The 18170-nt window shown below is 42.6% G+C and overlaps 1 protein-coding gene across 2 annotated transcripts in view; it reads left to right on the forward strand.

Annotated features, from left to right (window-relative positions):
* Window positions 1-17274, forward strand: part of LOC127569401 (protein FAM53A-like) — a 109481-nt gene extending 92207 nt beyond the window's left edge. For both annotated transcript variants that reach the window (XM_052014010.1, XM_052014011.1), the window contains one exon: window positions 15907-17274. In XM_052014010.1, coding sequence (XP_051869970.1) covers window positions 15907-16164 — 258 coding nt within the window. In that variant the 3' untranslated portion in view covers window positions 16165-17274. The remainder of the gene's footprint in view (window positions 1-15906) is intronic.
* The last annotated feature ends 896 nt before the right edge of the window (window positions 17275-18170 follow it).

Below are 18170 nucleotides of genomic sequence, written 5' to 3' on the forward strand. Positions count from 1 at the left end.
AAGGGTTGAGAGAGATTCTGTCTATTAATGGGAATTAGAGAAACAAAGGACTGCAGATGCTGGAATCTAGATGAAAAACATTATGATGCTGGAGGAACTCAGCAGGCCAGGCAGCATCCGTGGAGAAAAGCAGGTGGTCAACTTTTCGAGTCAGGACCCTTCTTCAGGACTGTAGATAGGAGGGAAAAGCAGAGCAGTGATAGGTGGACAAAAGAGGGGAGGCGAGGTGGGCACAAGTTGGTGATAGGTAGACGCAGGTAAGAGATGGTGATAGGCAGGTGCAGGTGAAGAGGGGAGAGCAGATCCACAGGGGGATGGGTCAAAGGTAAGGAGAGAAAAAAAGAGGGGGGGGAGTAGAAAAAAAGAGAGGCATGGTTGGGGTTGAATTACTTAAGGTGGTAGAATTCAATGTTCATGCCATTAGGCTGCAAGGTTCAAAGACGGAAAATGAGGTGCTGTTCCTCCACTTTGCACTTGGAATTCTCCTGGCAGTGGAGGAGGCCGAGGACTGACACATCAGTGATGGTGTGGGAGAGGGAGCTTAAGTGACTGACAACAGGGAGATACAGATCATTGTTATGGACAGAGTGCAGGTGTTCTGCAAAACTGTCACCTAGTATGTATTTGGTCTCACCAGTGTAGAGGAGGCTACACTTGGAGCACTGAATGCAGTCGATGATATTAAGGGAGGTGCAGGTGAAGCTCTGTCTCATCTGAAAGGACTGTTTGGATCCCTGGATGGAGGTGGTGGGTGGTGTAGGGGCAGGTGTTGCACCTATGGCGGGGGCAGTGGAAACTTCCGGGGTGTTGGGGGGGGTGGGGGTGGGGAGTGAACTAGGGAGTCGCAGAGAGAGTGGTCCCTGTGAAAGGCAGAAAGGGGTGGGGAGGAGAAGATATGCTTAGTAGTGGGGTCTCGCTGGAGATGGTGGAAGTGGCGGAGAATGACGTGTTGGATACATTGGTAGGATGAAATGTGAGGACAAGGGGGACCCTATCTCTGTTGGGACTGGGAGGGGTGGGGGTGAGAGCAGAGGTGCGTGAAATGGCAGAGATATGGATGTGAGTTCTCTCGACCACAGTTGGGGGAAAGCCACGGTTAGAAAAGAAGTTGAATATCTCGATGTCCTGGAACGGAAAGCTTCATTATGGGAGCAGATGTGGAAGAGGCAGAGAAATTGAGAAAAGCAGATCACGTCCTTGCAAGAGACAGAGTGGGAGGAGCTGTAATCGAGGTAGCTGTGGGCGTCAGTGGGTTTGTAGAAGATGTCAGTAGATAAGGAATCTCCTGAGATGGAGATGGAAAGATCGAGGAAGGAGAGAGAGGTGTCAGAGATAGTCCAAGTGAATTGGAGAGCAGGGTGAAAATTTATGGCGAAATATATGAAACTGTCGGGTTCTGCACAGGTACAAGAGGTGGTACCAGTGCAGTTGTCGATATAGCGGAGAAAGAGTTGAGGAATGGGGCTGGAGTAGGCTTGGAACAGAGACTGTTCAACATAGCCAACGAAGAGGCAAGCATAGCTGAGGCCCATACAAGTGCCCATAGCTATGCCCTTGGACTGTAGAAAGTGAGAGGAATCGAAAGTTGTTTAGGATGAGGACAAGTTCAGCCAGGCGGGGGAAAGTGGAAGGGGACTGGTTTTGTCTCTGGTCAAGAAAAAAGCAGAGGGTGGTGAGGCCGTCACAATGGGGAATGGAGGTATAAAGGGACTGGATGTCCATGGTGAAGATGAGGTTTTGTGTGCCAGAGAACTTAAAGCTATGGAAGAGTTGGAGAGCATGTGATGTGTCGCGGACATAGGTGGGAAGGGATTGGACCAGGGGGACAGTATAGTGTCCAGGTACAAGGATACGAGCTCCGTGGGGCAAGAGGAAAGAGGATATGAAAATTGCTGAACTTGAGAGAGACAAAAGAAATTGAGGGTTTCAATGGCAGATGAGTTGATTTCATAATTCTGCACAGGCGGAGGATTTTCCCCCTGAATAAATAGTATTGCAGATGGCAAGATGTGCATTCAGCTTGGACATCCCCGACAGAAGACACATCGGGCAGGGGTCATATATTCCACCAACATGATGGGAAGCAAAAACCAAGAGAATCAATGCAGCAGGGCATTGGCCAATGTTGTGGGGCATGACGTGTAGTGGATTAAAGTTGGCAGTCCAAGATGGTTTTTTTTTGTCTGTGGTTCTGACTGCTCTTTCCTTTTCTTGATGGATCTAATCCATTTGCCTTGACCTAAGCTGGAACAGCTACATTGGTCTGGACATTGTCCTTGGGTGAATGGCCTTGAGAAAAATTAAATTTTAAAAATATTTTAGTGGTAGTTCATTATATATATTTCTAAATACCCACTGAAATTGTGTCTGTATACATCTCAGACATGTGAAAATTCAAATTTTAGAGTCTTCCAATCTACTCTTTGGTCTCCATTTAAGGTGGAGTGTTATAATTCTGCAGGCACAACATCCTCTGCCAATCAACCCTTTCGCTTTTGTGTAACCATTCCTCACTTCACTTGTAAGTTAAGTATTGTTCTAGGTTGTGTCCCCCTTAACAGCTCTGGCACAGAGCAAAGTTTAAAATTGCATTTGATTGTTCAGTTCCAATTGGAAAACCACTTGCATATTCCTCTGGGCCCAAAGCACAGTTAGAGAGAAAAGTGTTCTCCAGATTAGCAGTTGCCAATTTCTCAAGTATCTAATGTGTTTTGGGGTCACTTCCAGTCTACCCAGTTTTCACCTACAGCTCCGGGCAATTTTTCTTCTGAACCTCCATTCACAAACTACATGTCTCTGAGCTTTTAGTTGAGTTCCAGTGGCATTTTTGTTACCTCTCCCATAAAGTGAGGCATGACAACGTTCTTAAAGGCAGGGAAATCTCAGCTTCTTTCCATCAAGTGAAAGGCTTTGTATAATAAAATTGTCGGTCCTGTAACTTTTTTTCCTTTCCTGTGAGGAAGTACCTGACTTCCACTTGGCAGTTAACCAACAGTTGTGCCTTTGAAACTAAAACCTTACAGCTTCGGGATCCAACCTCAATAAAGGCAGAGTTTTCAACAGGTGCTGGAGAACTTTTATTTCTTCCTTCCTTCTCCTTTAGTCTAGGGACTTTGGTGAAAAGCTAACTCTGTATTTCAGGAATTAATCCAGGGATTATTTCCACAGCATAAAGAAAGCCAGCACAAAGAGAATTTTTTCTTAATTAATTCTTCTCTGGGGTTGTGGATACCAAGTGAGTCTGCAGTGTATAATCAAAAACTGTCGGTATTATGAAGCTTTTCAAAATGCCAGTAATATATTCATTGATTATCTCCTGTGTAGTGCATTTTTTAATGCTATATCTGATCTTGACCCTGAAATGCAAAGGTATTCATATTATAGAGTCGTACAGTTGTACAGCATGGAAACAGGCCCTTTGGCCCACCACAACATAACTACCTATACTAATTCCATCTGTCTGCTTTAATTCCATATCCCTCTATGCCCTGTTCATGCAAATGCCTCTTAAATGTTGTAATTGTTCCTGCTTCCACCACTACCTCTGGCAGCTCATTCCAGATACCAACTACCCTTTGTGTGGAAAAACTTACCACTCAGATCTCCTTTAAACCTTCTCCCTCTCACCTTAAACCTGTGCCCTCTACTTTTAGACACCCCTACCATGGAAAACAGACATTGCCTACCTAGCCTATCTATAATGACATTGGCTATCTACCCTATCTATTAATGGCAACTCTACACAGTGCTGTTCAAATCACTGCAATGCCAACCACTGGAATGTTAAATCATCTTACAAAAAAAACTGAATAACAATGCCTCCTGATGTTACAGATATTTTCTGACGTATTAAAAGCACCAGGATGGAGATGTGACTGCTCAGCTGGACGTGGTTCTGATTCTGGAGAGACATGCCCTAATTTGGCAATAATGGATTCTAGTGTAACGGCCTGGCAGGATGTTTATAAATAGGGGAATTGGGGGAAGAGGACAGTGGATCTAATTCTGACCCTGACTGACCACTTCACCCACACTTTCTAACAAGTGGGCACTGCAAAGATTCATAGGGAAACCTTGCATAACTTTTCTCAGTTCTCCTCTGACCATAGAGGTTTTGAGGTTAAATGTGGCAGTCAAACTGCTGTCTTGACTGAGATCCATTAACTTATCTGACACCTGGTATAGAACCTGGAATGGCTTAGATCCAGCTGCTAGTAATAGAATATCTCCTCCACCTTTATAAAATAAATGTGAATGTTACTGGCAGTTGACTGTGTTCACTAATCTCCTGGTTACTAGTATACCTGTTATCTATTCAGCTCCTATTATATGGGTGCATAGAGTAGGAGATATGATAAGGTGTCTTTATTAGTCACATGTATATCGAAACACACAATGAAATACAACTTTTGTGTAGAGTGTTCTGGGGGCAGCCCACAAGTGTCACCACGCTTCCGGCACTAACATAGCATGCCCACAACTTCCTAACCGGTACGTCTTTGGAATGTGGGAGGAAACCGGAGCACCTGGAGGAAACCCACTCAGACACAGGGAGAACGTACAAACTCCTTACAGACAGTAGCTGGAATTGAACCGGGGTCGCTGTAAAGTAACATGTTTTTGTTATTATGAGTCTGCTGTAGGCTGGGATTAACTATTCTTATTAACCTAAAAAGTTACTCTTTTATTCAATATTTATTTGGTAGGAAGAAGACAATGAGATAAAGATGTTTGCTCTTTCTTTTTGAACCATCAGTGTAAGGGAGATAATTGTGTATTCATGTGCGACTGGCGGTGATGTCTAATCTGAGACCACAGCAGAGGTATGCTTGAACCTGGTCACTGGGGAGGGGGGGGGGGAATGATTGGGAAACAGATTTTGTTTTATCCTCTTAGTTTTATGGTGCTGGGCCTAATTGTGCTCCTCAGTTTGACTTTGAACAAACAGAGTTCAGCCTGAGACTTCCCAGTCACTTTACACAGAGATAACAATTTAACCTTGGGTCATCTGGACAAACTGAACAGCAATGTTAGGTACTGAAATACTAAATCCTAATCCAAATGCCAGAAAACCAACTGTATGCTGCCTAGTATATTTAGAGGTTGGATGAAGGAGGGCTAATTTTAACCAGTACCCATTGGTGTGATTTGCAGTTTCCCGCTGAAATGCTATTTTCCAGTTCCTGTCCTTTTCCAAGTACATGATGCCTTTAATATCCCACCCTTCCTGTTATGGGATGTAAATACAGAACACACAGTTGTTAGGCCAACTGCCAGGTATTCCATTGTGACTATATGTATTCTGAATGAGTGGGTGTCTGTTAGTTGTAATTCAATCTTGTTTTGGATTAACTCCTAAAATTCTCAAGCTGTCCCCAAGGGGGTTTATTTAAAGAGAGACTTTGATGTTTTTCATCTTATACTGGTTAGTGTTAGAAAATGCATAACCTTCTTGTGCTTTTAGCATGCAGTGCGTTCATCCCAAGCCAAATAGGCTGGATACACAATGCAGATTTAGTTATGTCCTAGTAAACATTCACAGATCAGATGCAGTGGAGGTTGCTGACCACTAAAACCATCGAGTACTCCCAGAACTGTGCAGAAACTCTCAGTAGTCCTGAGTGGGTTTAATGTGCCATTTAACCTGAGAAGTAAATTGGACTATAAAATCCATCAGTGAAACTTGGCCTGTGGCAGAGGAGGGATCCATGCCATTTAGCACCTGGGTGTTGTTCACTGCTGCAATCGTGGGAGGGCATGTTATAGAGAATCTAGTCAAACTGTGTATGTGTGTGGTGTGTAGTTCTTTGGTAAGGGCTACTGGATGTTTGGTTGTAATATATGGCAATCTTCTGCTGAATGCAGGACCACGTTGAATGTTTCATTGTTTGATGGGAGTGGGTTGTGGACGGAGGAAGGACATCAGAGCTTAGTCACATGGTGTCATGACAACAACCTTTCCCTCAATGTCAGCAAAACAAAAGAGCTAGTCATTGACTTCAGGGAAGAGGGCAGTGTACGTGCACCTGTCTACATCAGTGGTGCTGAGGTCGAGAGGGTTGAGAGCTTCAAGTTCCTAGGAGTGAACATCACCAATAGCCTGTCCTGGTCTAACTGGGTAGATGCCACAGCCAAGAAAGCTCACCAGCGCCTCTACTTCCTCAGGAGGTTAAAGAAATTTGGCATGTTCCCTTTGACACTCACCAACTTTTATCGATGCACCATAGAAAGCATCCTATCTGGATGCATCACAGCTTGGTATGGCAACTGCTCTGCCCTGGACGGCAACAAACTGCAGAGAGTCGTGGACACAGCCCAGCACATCACAGAAACCAGCCTCCCCTCCATGGACTCAGTCTATACCTCTTGCTGCCTTGGTGAAGCAGCCAGCATAATCAAAGACCCCACCCACCCGGGTCATTCTCTGTTCTCCCTTCTCCCATCAGGCAGAAGATACAGGAGCCTGAGGGCACATACCACCAAGCTCAAGGACAACTTCCATCCCACTGTGATAAGACTATTGAAGGTTCCCTAGTACGATAAGATGGACTCTTGACCTCACAATCTACCTTGTTATGACCCTGCACCTTATTGTCTACCTGCAATGCACTTCCCTGTAGTTGTGACACTTTACTCTGTATTCTGTTATTGTTTTTACCCTCTACTACCTCAATGCAGTGTAATGAATTGATCTGTACGAACGGTATGCAAGACAAATTTTTCACTGTACCTCTGTACAAGTGACAATAATAAACCAATACCAATCTTTAATGTCTGATCATGTGAACAGATGAGTGACAATCCATGTGCCATGCATGCACTCTCAATGATGGATTCTGAAAAAAATTGGTTTTCCTTACTCCTCATCTCAATCTGCACTGATAGGAAACTGATCTAGAATTCTCTGTGTTTCTTGGCTGTTAGATGTAGTTGTTTTTGATGATACCATGTTGTCTAATGTATTCATTTATTATTGTCACGTGCATCGAGATGCAGTGAAAAGTTTTTGTTTTGCGTGCCATCCAGACAGATCATGCCATACGTAAGTACGTTGAGGTAGTAAAAAGAAAAACAGAATGCAGAATATAGTGTAATTGTTTTAAAGCCAGATTGTGGCAGATATGTTTAATTTATTCAAACAAGACTTCCTGAATTGGGAATAGGCCTGGAGATAAGACAGACAAGCTGTAAGAAGTCACAGTATATCTTCATGTGATTTTGTCTGGTCTTGGAAGAGAGGGTTTAAAATAGCTCTTTCTATTAGTCAAGGTCCTAATAATCTCCAAAGTGGTTGTGCTTGAGTTGTGTTTCATTGGAATGCTGCAGTCCCTTTGGTACTGAAATTCTCCTGCTATTTCTTGCTTTTCCATTTGTTAAAAGATTTTATCTAATCGTACTACTTATTGGCCTTGTCAGAAAACTCTTCTGATACCTGTCAAGTGTAACCTGTACTCTGTTTCTTTTTATTGAAAATGTCAAGGCAGTGACTGTTTTAAAACAAATAAGGGTGCCAGCGGCATTGTTAGGTTGATTGAAGTAGGGTGAAGTTCAGGTGCCACATGGGGTGGCAATATAGGTAGATTGACTTAAAAGGTCATCGACCTAGTCAGTACCAACAGAAAATGGAGAGGACTGAATCAGAATGCTGCTTCTGAATTGCAGAACTGGAACTCACTCATTGCCTTTTCTTACTACGAAGTTAGTGAGTGGAATTAAGTGCATTTGCACACCTTTACCAGAGACACAGGTGGATTGTGGGATTGCCATGTTTCACTGCTGCTCATCAGTAAACGTGACATCTGAGCTCACTGTGGTTAAGAAGGCCTTTTGTTACAAAAGTTATCCTCTCCTACCAACCACTTCCTCTTCCCACCAGCCTCGCTCCCCATACAGACAGTCCTCAGCAAAAGTGTACAGGGTTTTACACAGCTCGGGTCAGAATCTCAGCAGCAGAATGTTTTGTGCTGCTAGGTCTCATTCTTATTGTCTTGCACGGGGTTTGTACCACAGCAGAACTCTAGAGCAAAGCATCTGGTTACTGACTCCTGGTTGTTCATTACAGCAACTTTTGTGGTGTTGCTGCAGTTGGCTGCAGCTGCAGTCTATAGCCAGTACAATTCCAATCAAGTCTTCAGAGACACTACCGGTCCTTAATTTTAACTGTTCCCTCTGGGAAAAGTGCATTACTCATGCTGAGCTATGGATCTTTAATTGTGGACTAAAATTTTGCAGTGTTAGCCATTTTTCCTGGGTTAGTTTGGGTGCCGAGAGTTGTCTAAACACCCAACCTTGTGGTGGTTCAGAACTCGAGGCCGGTGCTGCCATCAGCTGGTGACCATGTGTGCAATTTCCAGGACTAACTCTCTGTCTTATTTTCGTCCCCCTCTCCGGTCTCTCTGCACACCCCCCCCCCCCACCCCCTTCCCTCTCCCCCCACCATCTCTCTCGGCCCCTCCTTCTTTCCTGTTACTCAGCTCTCTCTGCCTACCCCCCAGCCCCTGCCCCTTTGGTCTCTCTCTGGCCCTCCCCCTTCTCCTGATGGCCTTTGAGTGTACAAAGCAAACATACATAACAGCAATAATATTTGAAGATTCATTTTTTCTCCCCCTATTTTGAACCCATTGGAATTGTATCCTAGTGAAGAGTCAGTGGAGCTACTTATCTCCAGTCCTAACTATGTGCTCATGTTTCACACCTTGGATTGTGAGCAAGAAGTTATTGGAGCATATCTGAGCCCTACAATGTCCGCATCTGGTGCATACATTACCACCAGTGACCACCGGGTGACATTCAGGAGCAGTGATCCTTCCTTACTGCTGGAGTGCTGAGTTATACAGCACCTTCTGTGCCTGCTGGGTGGTCAGCTGAAGCAATCCCACCGCCTGCCAGGTGGGTGAATTTTTGCATCCTTCTGCCCATCAAGCAGAAGGGAACAAGACAGATTGGAGCTCAGCCCTCCAGCTCAGTGAATAACTTTGCTGAGCCACTAGATTAACTTGGTGACTCTTCAGTATTTGAGTGATGATTTAAAGAAGTACTAGTGTTGATTGTCATATCTCTTGGTCTGCTGCTGTAGTAGAGGTATTTATTTCAATTATTATTTGGCACTTCCACTAAACTAATGGAAATGGAACACTGTAAAGTATTTGAGGTGTATATTATTGGTTGTGCACAGTAACTGTTGTTTAAAGGCTGTCACCATTCTAAGGATTATGTTTTGTGCCAAGTTTTTCTCTGGGCCTTAACAATATCTTGTACAAGTTTCGGAGTGGGCTGATGGTAAAAGTACATTGCAGGGAAGGCAAAAAAACAGTGAATGTGAATAAAAGGTCAAGCCTACTGATTAGCAGAGGAAGACATTACAAAATAGCAGGGCAGTCCTAGAATGGTTCTATCAGAAACCTTACATAAAAACAGAAAATACTGGAAACGCTCAGTAGATCAGGCCACATCTGTGGGAAGAGAAACAGTGTTAATGTTTCCGGTCAACCAGAAAACCTGAAATGTCAACTTTGTTTCCTCCTCCCATAAATGTAGCCTGACCTGCTGATTATCTACAGCATCTTCTGCTTTTATTTTCGATTTCCAGCATCTGCAGGTTTTTTTTTTGATTTTTCACATATCAGAAACCTTGGTTACATCAAGTTGTGGGGCCCATTAATTTGTCCATCAAAAGAATGAAACTATATTTCAAGTGAATAACATTATTGAAATAAAACACAAACTTTGCACCCTTGATGGCCTTCAAAAGGGCAGTACATGACAGACTATCTAAATGTCAAGATTTGCTATGCCAGCTTATCAGGAGCAAGAACCTTCACTAAGCTGGATGTGTCCTGTGTTGATGCCCAGCTTAATGTTGATAAAGAAAGTCAACACTCCTCAACAATTAACACCCACACTATATTGTACTCGTGTATCATTTGGGATAAAATTGTCACCCAAAATAATGCACACAGCAATGGATAAGACCCTGCAAGGGATCCAGCATTGTTTGTGCAATCAGGATGACTTTCTAATTACAATGGTCACAAGAAATAATCTATTTATGTCTGAGAGTAGAATGGGCTGCATCCCATTTTTTAAAAAAATTATTCTTAGAATTGGAAAACCTTGAAATGTTATTGAGCTCCAGTCATTTCAAGGATTTAATCCAACACCGACTTCTACAAGACCTTGCCACGGTGGTGACCAGCTATTAAAGAAAGATGAGCCATGGGATTGAAGTAAAGATCAGCTAAAAGCTCATGATCTTTGTAAGAAAAAGATCATCTATGGGTCATTTTTCAGTGCATTACAGTTCCAGCTGAGGTGTTAAAACTTGTGATGCTTCCAGCTCTGGTATTGTGACAGTGTTTTGCCACAATGAGGACCATGGTCATGAAAAGTGTGTTGCTTTACACATTGTCCACCTGAAGTGAAAAAGAGTAGGTACAAATGGAGAAGAAGATATTGGAGATCATATCTGGAGTAACCAACTCTTGCTGTGAAGACCATTCACACTCAGCACTGGTCACAAGCCTCTGTTGACCATTCTAGGTTTGAAGTCTGTTATTCCCATGAAGTTGCCTGTGAGGATGCAGAGGTTGGCCATTGTCCTGTCTCAATATTTCTGTGAAATTGAGCACAGAGCATCCAAACTGAAGTTGCCTGTGAGGATGCAGAGGTTGGCCATTGTCCTGTCTCAATATTTCTGTGAAATTGAGCACAGAGCATCCAAACTAAGCACAGAAAAGTCAGTTTGCACATTAAAGGAGGCATTGAAAAAATGGATTATTGAACATAACCACGAAACATTGAGTTGCAGTATTTCCCTGAAGCCTCTCCAGCACTGGATTTACTCCTGATGAAAGGTCAATGAATAAAACACTCAACCCAGGTTGTAAAGGGAAAAGGTGCATGGGAATAAAACGGGAAGCATCATGACACAAGCCATAAGCAGAAGAGATTCACCCAGGTCGGAGATGAAAAATTGAGGAAATTGTATAACTATACAAGCCTAGGAACTGTGAAAATTGGAGAGAAAGTTACTGACATCTACATTGACCATTTAACCCCAGTGAACAGGATCCAAAGTGAATAGCAAAGAAGCTTATAAGATCAAAGGTGTTTCTCAAGTGTGAATTGTTGAAAATGATATCTCTGATGTAAGTAGAGGTGAGATGACATCCATTTCTAGATATAATAATACTCCAATAATATCTGGGATAATTTTAACCCCAGTAACACCAGCACTCTGTAGTGATAACAATGTGGAAACCAGTGACTTGTTAAACTTACAGATATGCTAAATCGGTTTGCTTTCCTTTGCTGTATTTTTAATATAAGGCTGTCACGCCTTGTATGGATTGTGTCATTTGACTAACTGCTGTCAGGTCTGCTACAGTCTGCAACAAGCCTTTGAATGAAGTGCTCATACTTTGTTTGAGCTCTGCATATCTTGTATGTTTTTTCCTTGGAATGGAGGAGAATGAGGGGTGACCTTACAGAAGCATTTAAAATTATGAGAGGCATAGATAAGGTCGATGGTAACAGTCTTTTCCCCAGGGTAGGGGAGTCCACAACTAGGGGGCATAGATTTAGGGTGAGAGAGGAAAGATTTAAAAAGGACTTGAGGGGCAATGTTTTCATGCAGAGGGTGGTGAGTAAATGGAATGAGCTGCCAGAGGAAGTGGTTGAGGCAGTTACAATAGTATCATTTAAGAAGCACTTGGACAGGTACATGGAAGGGTGGGGCTTGGTGGGATATGGGCTGATCGTGGGAAATCGGGACTAGGGTGGACAATGTGGTCAGCATGGACTGGTTGGGCCGAAGGGCCTGTATCAGTGCTATATCACTCTATGACTCTATGTATGAGTCTGTCCATTCTGTAATAGACATCATTGGAGAACCCAATGAGCATGTACTTCACAGTGTTGATCCACTAATGCAAGTCAAAAAATTTGTCATTTTGTATTTGTCAGTAGTGGTGATGGACGTGAGATTTATTTGGTTGTGTTTCCCAGTAATCCACTGGGAATGGTGGAGCACAGTCTAAAGGATAGGATACTTTTAGCATAATTTCTGTGAAGTATGAGCTTGGGTCAAGTTAAAAATCTGTGTATAATGGCTGGTGCTGAGCCCAAATTTAAAGGCAGGCTCCTTGGCAATCTATTTCCCTGTCAAGTACTTTAGATTCTCTGAAACAGTTAAAATGTTATCTTGTCTTACACAGAAGTTTGGGTTAAAGAAACATGTTCTCATAGTGCTGTAATAACTCAGTCAGATTAAAACAAGTCCACCCTTTACAGGGCCCTAACCCTGAAATATAGCATTGTGACATTGGGTCATTTTGTCAGGAATTGACTATCTAGAATCTGACGTGGTCGATTGCATGCTGCTCCCCAACTGTAGGCACTGGTCTGTCCTGGAATTTGGGTCCATGTGTTCACTGCTTCCAGCTCTCAAATAGCACAGTAACAATCAAAAATGGTGCCTTGATATCCCCTTCCTTGCAGCATTCCAGTGCTGCCCTGTCTAAGATCTGTACGCCAGCCATCTGGGAACTACTTTTAGCAACATTACAACCCTGTTACTCAAGTACTTTCCCCTGCCTACTCCCATTCCTTTTGTCAGCTAATCCGGTGGGTCAATGTTCCCTTGTTTACCCACACATTGGTTAGTATGTTTTATGGCATCCCAAATTTCTTGTATTTACAACATCTTCCTGGGGTGCTTTCGTGTATTTAGGTGAACTGGGTAAATCTGAAATGTTTCTCTATGTTAAAGAGCTATTTTAAATACAGCTGGTTGTTGGTGAACATTTGATAGGGGTGGAGACCTCAGCTGAACCAGTGTGTCTCAGCCGATATAAACAGCCTGTATGAAAAAGGCTACTTATTTATCAAATGGAGTTTCAAAGACTTTTAAAATTCACAGGCAGTCATTTTATAATAGCTACTCAAGATTGGTGTTACTCAAACATACTTTAATTGCAACCCCGTGGTAATGTTTTTGAGTTTCAATTCATGAAGGTTGCCAGAAAATAACTGGAGTGTTTGCATTTTCTTAATACATTGTATTGTCTATAGTTTTGAAAAAAAAACTTGGGCTAAAATTGAAACCTCCTTCAACAAAAGCTACAGAAAAGGAACAGTCTGAGTTCTGGAAGTGAAGCGAGGGCAGTTGAATTTTGCTCAACCCATGCAGTGATATTTGTACACAAATAGGGCTGCTTGTTCTGCCAGAATCCTCATGTCCAGCACATTTTAAACCTAAGCCGCATGCCCATGAACTAAATATTCCAAAGCACACAACAGCCTTTAAACAGCTGGCTTTGTTTCCCTAAGCCAATGGACCAGGATCAGCCTCCCACTGCAAAAATACAGGAAACTCCTTGAATCCTTTTGTCCATCAGCATTGAAACTCTGAGATGTTCCCACACTTAGTCTCGCAATGACTCCAGGTTTCAAAGCTGTTCTCTGCTCTCCCTGTTGGTAGTTTAATTGGAGTGTGCTGATAAATGGTTTCTTAGCAGCAGGGAAAGGACAGCCCAAAACAATCAAATGATTGGTGTTCTTTTTTTTTAAAAAAGGATTCAGGGGCTCCTCTTTATTGAGGGATGTGAAGAAGCTGGTTGTATAATTTATTGGAAATGCCACTTGCACTATGTCAGTGTCCTTGCTAATGAATGCAGATATATAACTTCCTTGCTTTTTATCTTACTGGAAAATTGATGGGGTTTTTCCCACTCGTCTAGTTCTCCTGATCCAGATGCGTTTGTTTTATTTGCAATAAAGTTCACTTAAACCCACTTTTGATGATTGCTGGTTTAAAGAAAAACTGCGAGGGGACAAAAGGGTTACCTCACTGAAGGATCCCGAGGGGAGGAGAAGGACCAGGCAAAATATGATCTTTGTGTAATTCCGCAGACATACTTGGGTGGGTCTGTGATCATTAATGCATTTTTGGGCCTAGCAAAGGGTTAGAGACCTGGAGATGGATGGTGTCACAGGGTTTATCATCTTTGGCAATTATCTGCAGACTCTGAAATACCCTTTGCTTTCTCATCACTTCCTAAATTTCCTCACTTATGGTAAAAAGTGGTATCCTCCTTTCCCTTTCACAAAAAAACCTGTCCATTTCATTTTCTTTGGAGGGGGGTGGGGGGTGGGGGGCAGATCCCTGCCCCCTACAAATGCTGTCCAGATTCCTGCACAGAGAAGCTGTACCCCACAGATCGATCAGGAAAGTCACTGAAGGAATGACTTGCACTCATATACTGCCTTGAATTCATATACTGCCTTGCATTAAACTCTGGCTCAAAGCACTTTATAACCAATTAAATAATTTGAAAATATAGTTACTGGTCCATTTCTTTGTCTTTGTTCAATTGGCTAATGGGTTGTTAAATATTTGCCATTCCACCATCATCCCCAACACATGGGGTGTGGGGAGGGTGAAGGTCAACACCCATACCCCATTTACATGAATCTCTGCATTTTAGGAATTATTTCATGTACACTGAACCACTGAGACATTCAATAAGGAGCTATATAAATGCAAGTTATTCTTAGGGGATGATAGCTAAAATAATTGGATTAGATTGCTGTGTTTTCACCCTGGTCAAATAGCTTGACAACAGTGGTTGTTGAGGTGGTTAATGATTTAAACATAATCCCATGCAGTTAACATAATATTCCTATCAAATTGTCTCCGTATGTGGAAAAGATTTAAAATAGCTTTTTATTTGGGGCGGGGGGGAATCCTCCTTTTCCCTCCTCCCTCCATCCCCAATCTCCTCAGGTTTGTCCTTGCTCCCATTATCACTGCCTGTTTCCTATCCCACCTTCAAAGGGCATCTGTCAGCCCTCACTGTTGTGTGAGAGTGTGCAGTGATTATTATTCTGTAGTACCACCTATTGGTAGGGATTGAACATTACGCCGGTATGTTATTGCCTCTCACCAGAGATTTCCACCTCTGAAGATATATTCTGATTCATCTCCATTCTAATCAGATAAAAAGAAGAGGACCAGCGTGATACCATCTTTTAACGGTTCAAACATCAAAATTTTCAGGTCGTGTTTAATTCTAAAGGGAAAGTTAGCTTTGTGTGTGATGTAGGGAGGTGGAAGAGAGGGGAGGATCTCTTCAACATAATGTGGAAGTGGATAGCTTCATCTACTTGTAATCTACATGTGTTTCATTTCCCCACTCATCCCCGTATAAGCACTGCACTTACAAGAATAAACCCCTCCTTTAGCACTGCTTATTTTACTGTTATAATAAAAGGGTTAGTATGGAATTAATGCATTGTACAGAATCCCAGCAGAGCCGACGTCTGACCGGAATTCTTTGTCCATTCTTTGTATAACTGCAAAGCAGTTTATTGATGTCATTCTGACAGTTTGTAGAGGTGTGAGAAGACACACAGGCCAGGAAGGTCATAAATTCAGTCTTTGGTCAATGGTGAGTTCACTAATTTCAATAGGGTACTCATAGTGAAGGTACTCATTCAGGAAATGAGAAGCAGTCAGTGTTCCTTCTGATAATTCAGTCATCCTCCAACTGCATGTGTTGATATTGAATGAAAACGCAGGTGGTTTAGCTGAGCTGACTGCAGTGTCTATGAAACACCCCAGTAGGAATTTCTCCATCCTTGGAAGTGACCAGTAGAAATCTTGGAGCAGAAGGTAGAAGTGGCCATGAAGAGAGAAGTCCAGAGTGAATGCTGGCTGTTGTCTGGGATATACTCTCTTTCTGCCACAATATTTATGATCATTGTGGGCTCTTTCCCATTCTTGTGAAGCAGATAAACTTTCAACTACTGTTTACATCAAATATTGACGCGGTGTACTGCATTGTTGCATAATTTGCAGGGGTTGATGTAATGATACCCTGTAAACGTACTCTTTTCTTGTTGCAGAGGAGAAACATGAGCAGTCCCGCTTGCCAAGAAATGGAGGAAAAGAAACCCCCAGAGGGCCAGTCACCCATCTCTATCTTGGACACTGCAGGCTTCAGGGCAGACTTGTCGCATAGCTGCCCAACGAGAAGCTGCCGGATTGAAACACTCAGTGAAAGTGAGGAAGAGGAGGATGCTAAGAATTGTGGTAGCACAGAGGCCTTCCCGTTCCATCGCACCTGTGAGGATTTAGATTTGGACATGATTGAGGAAAACTGAATGACTTAGTTAAAGTAATACAGGACCTTTGAACCCCACGAATTACGCCTTAAAATGCAAACCCATGAGTACAAAATACAAAGTTCACATAGACCGTATTCCCCACCAGATTCCATCATTACACTACTTGATTGGACAGTTCTTTGGTTGGGGGGGGGTGCGGGTGCGGAGGGGGGTGTCACATGGCTGAGACCTGTAACCTTCCTTACTCAGGTCAGCGAGGTTTAGGTCTTGGTGGAGAAGTTGTGCCATTCCTCTTGCTCACCTGCTGCCACCTGAGTCTCTTCAGATAATGAACTGTGTAGACTTCACCCCACTCCACATGCTAAAGCCTGCATACTTCCAGTGCATCTGCAATAAACTCTGTGGGACAGTTGGGGCGATAACCAAATGGTGCCTTCAGAAGCAAATGAGTCAGAGGAGGAATTGATGAGCAGAAGCAAAGGGCCCTTGAAGTTCATAAACAATATTCCAGTTTTAAAGGGTCCTGAGATTGACTCCTATTTTCAGCTTCACATTATTTCAATAAAGCTATGATTAATGGCTTAGTTAGATTCTCTCTCTTTTCCCTTTGTCTCTCTTTTACCCCCTATCCCACTGGCTTGGAGATAAAGCAAAATGTAAAGCAGTGCACTGTATTCAAAAGGTTGGGTGTTTTTGGACTTGGGACTAAGTGCTCCCTATTTATGAGGGAAGCTACAGTGGTGGGAGTTGTAATTTTCCTCAGTGTTCTTGGCTGAGGTAAAATCCAAGTTTGAAGTCGCTGTGTAATACAGCCTTGATTTTACAACTGGGCAAAGGATTGGGCGGATTGGTGGTGATGAAGAGAGAAGTGGAAGTCAGTCAAGTGAGGCCAATTTAGTTTACTGATGATTTGCAGAGTGGGTAGTGACTGTAAGGTGTCTGTTTTTGTTACTTTGTGTAGACTGTACTTGAAGAGACTCTATATTTTGTTGTACTTTAGCCCTTGCACCAAATTTATGAATTACGATCAAAGATTCACAATTTCCTGCCGATTTTCTGTGTCCTTTTGGGAAAAACTCCCAGCATTTCTAATAAATTTAATCAAAGATTGTGATAATATAACGACCACTGCTCTTTATTCATGACCTTAAATAAAAAAAAGAAACTTTTTGAATAGTTTGAGTGTGTGTGTTTTAAATTTGACTTGGGGATTGAACCTATTAAGCAGCCTTGTGGAAAACCAGCAAGGAAACTGGGCCATGTTCATTTCTGAGTTTGAGTCAGTCAGATAGTGGTAGGAACAATACAATTTGCCTCAGCGCCACTCATCGTGCACATTGGGATTGACCTGATTCCGTGATTGAAGCTGTTGGGTAAGGACCTGTCCAGCCTTGGAGATTGTACATTTTGCAGTCATTCCTTGCTGAGACTTGCACATAAGTATTAGCCAGGGCTGCATCCCCTCCCAGCCTTGAAGGGGAAAAGGGGAAAGCACCAAACCACCTACCATTCACCTCCCAGCTCACTCAGAGATTAATCTGGCCATGCTGGGCCTCATTTTAGCATTCCTTAAGTATTCTCCTGACACACTAATCGATAGGTGCAAGTGTTAACGAGGAGGCTGATCTACAGGAATTAAACAGTAAAACTTAAAGGATTTGTCTGATATTTACTCAATTTGCATTGGCCACCTGAAATCAGTACACTTAAAACACACTTTAGTTTGCTGAGATCTTTGTGGGAATGTAATAAAAGGGTCAACAGATTTAATGTAACCCTGTATCCAAGAGAAACCACACAAAAAAAAGCCTTTTAATAAGTGTCTTTGAAAATAACTTCCCAGCTGAAGCCACTTTGCAATAATTGGTTTGTTTACTAAAATCTGGAACAGTCTGAAAGTTGACTTTGGACATCATGGTTCCATTTGTATTTGATGTAATCTACAAAGCTAGGCAATGTATTAGATTCACACAGCACCTTCCCTCTCCCAATGATGTATGACTGTATTTGCGTTGTTGTGGAAATGAGGTGTCTTGTTGAAA

This window comes from Pristis pectinata, chromosome 4, assembly GCF_009764475.1.
Source record: "Pristis pectinata isolate sPriPec2 chromosome 4, sPriPec2.1.pri, whole genome shotgun sequence".
NCBI classification, from domain to species: domain Eukaryota; kingdom Metazoa; phylum Chordata; class Chondrichthyes; order Rhinopristiformes; family Pristidae; genus Pristis; species Pristis pectinata.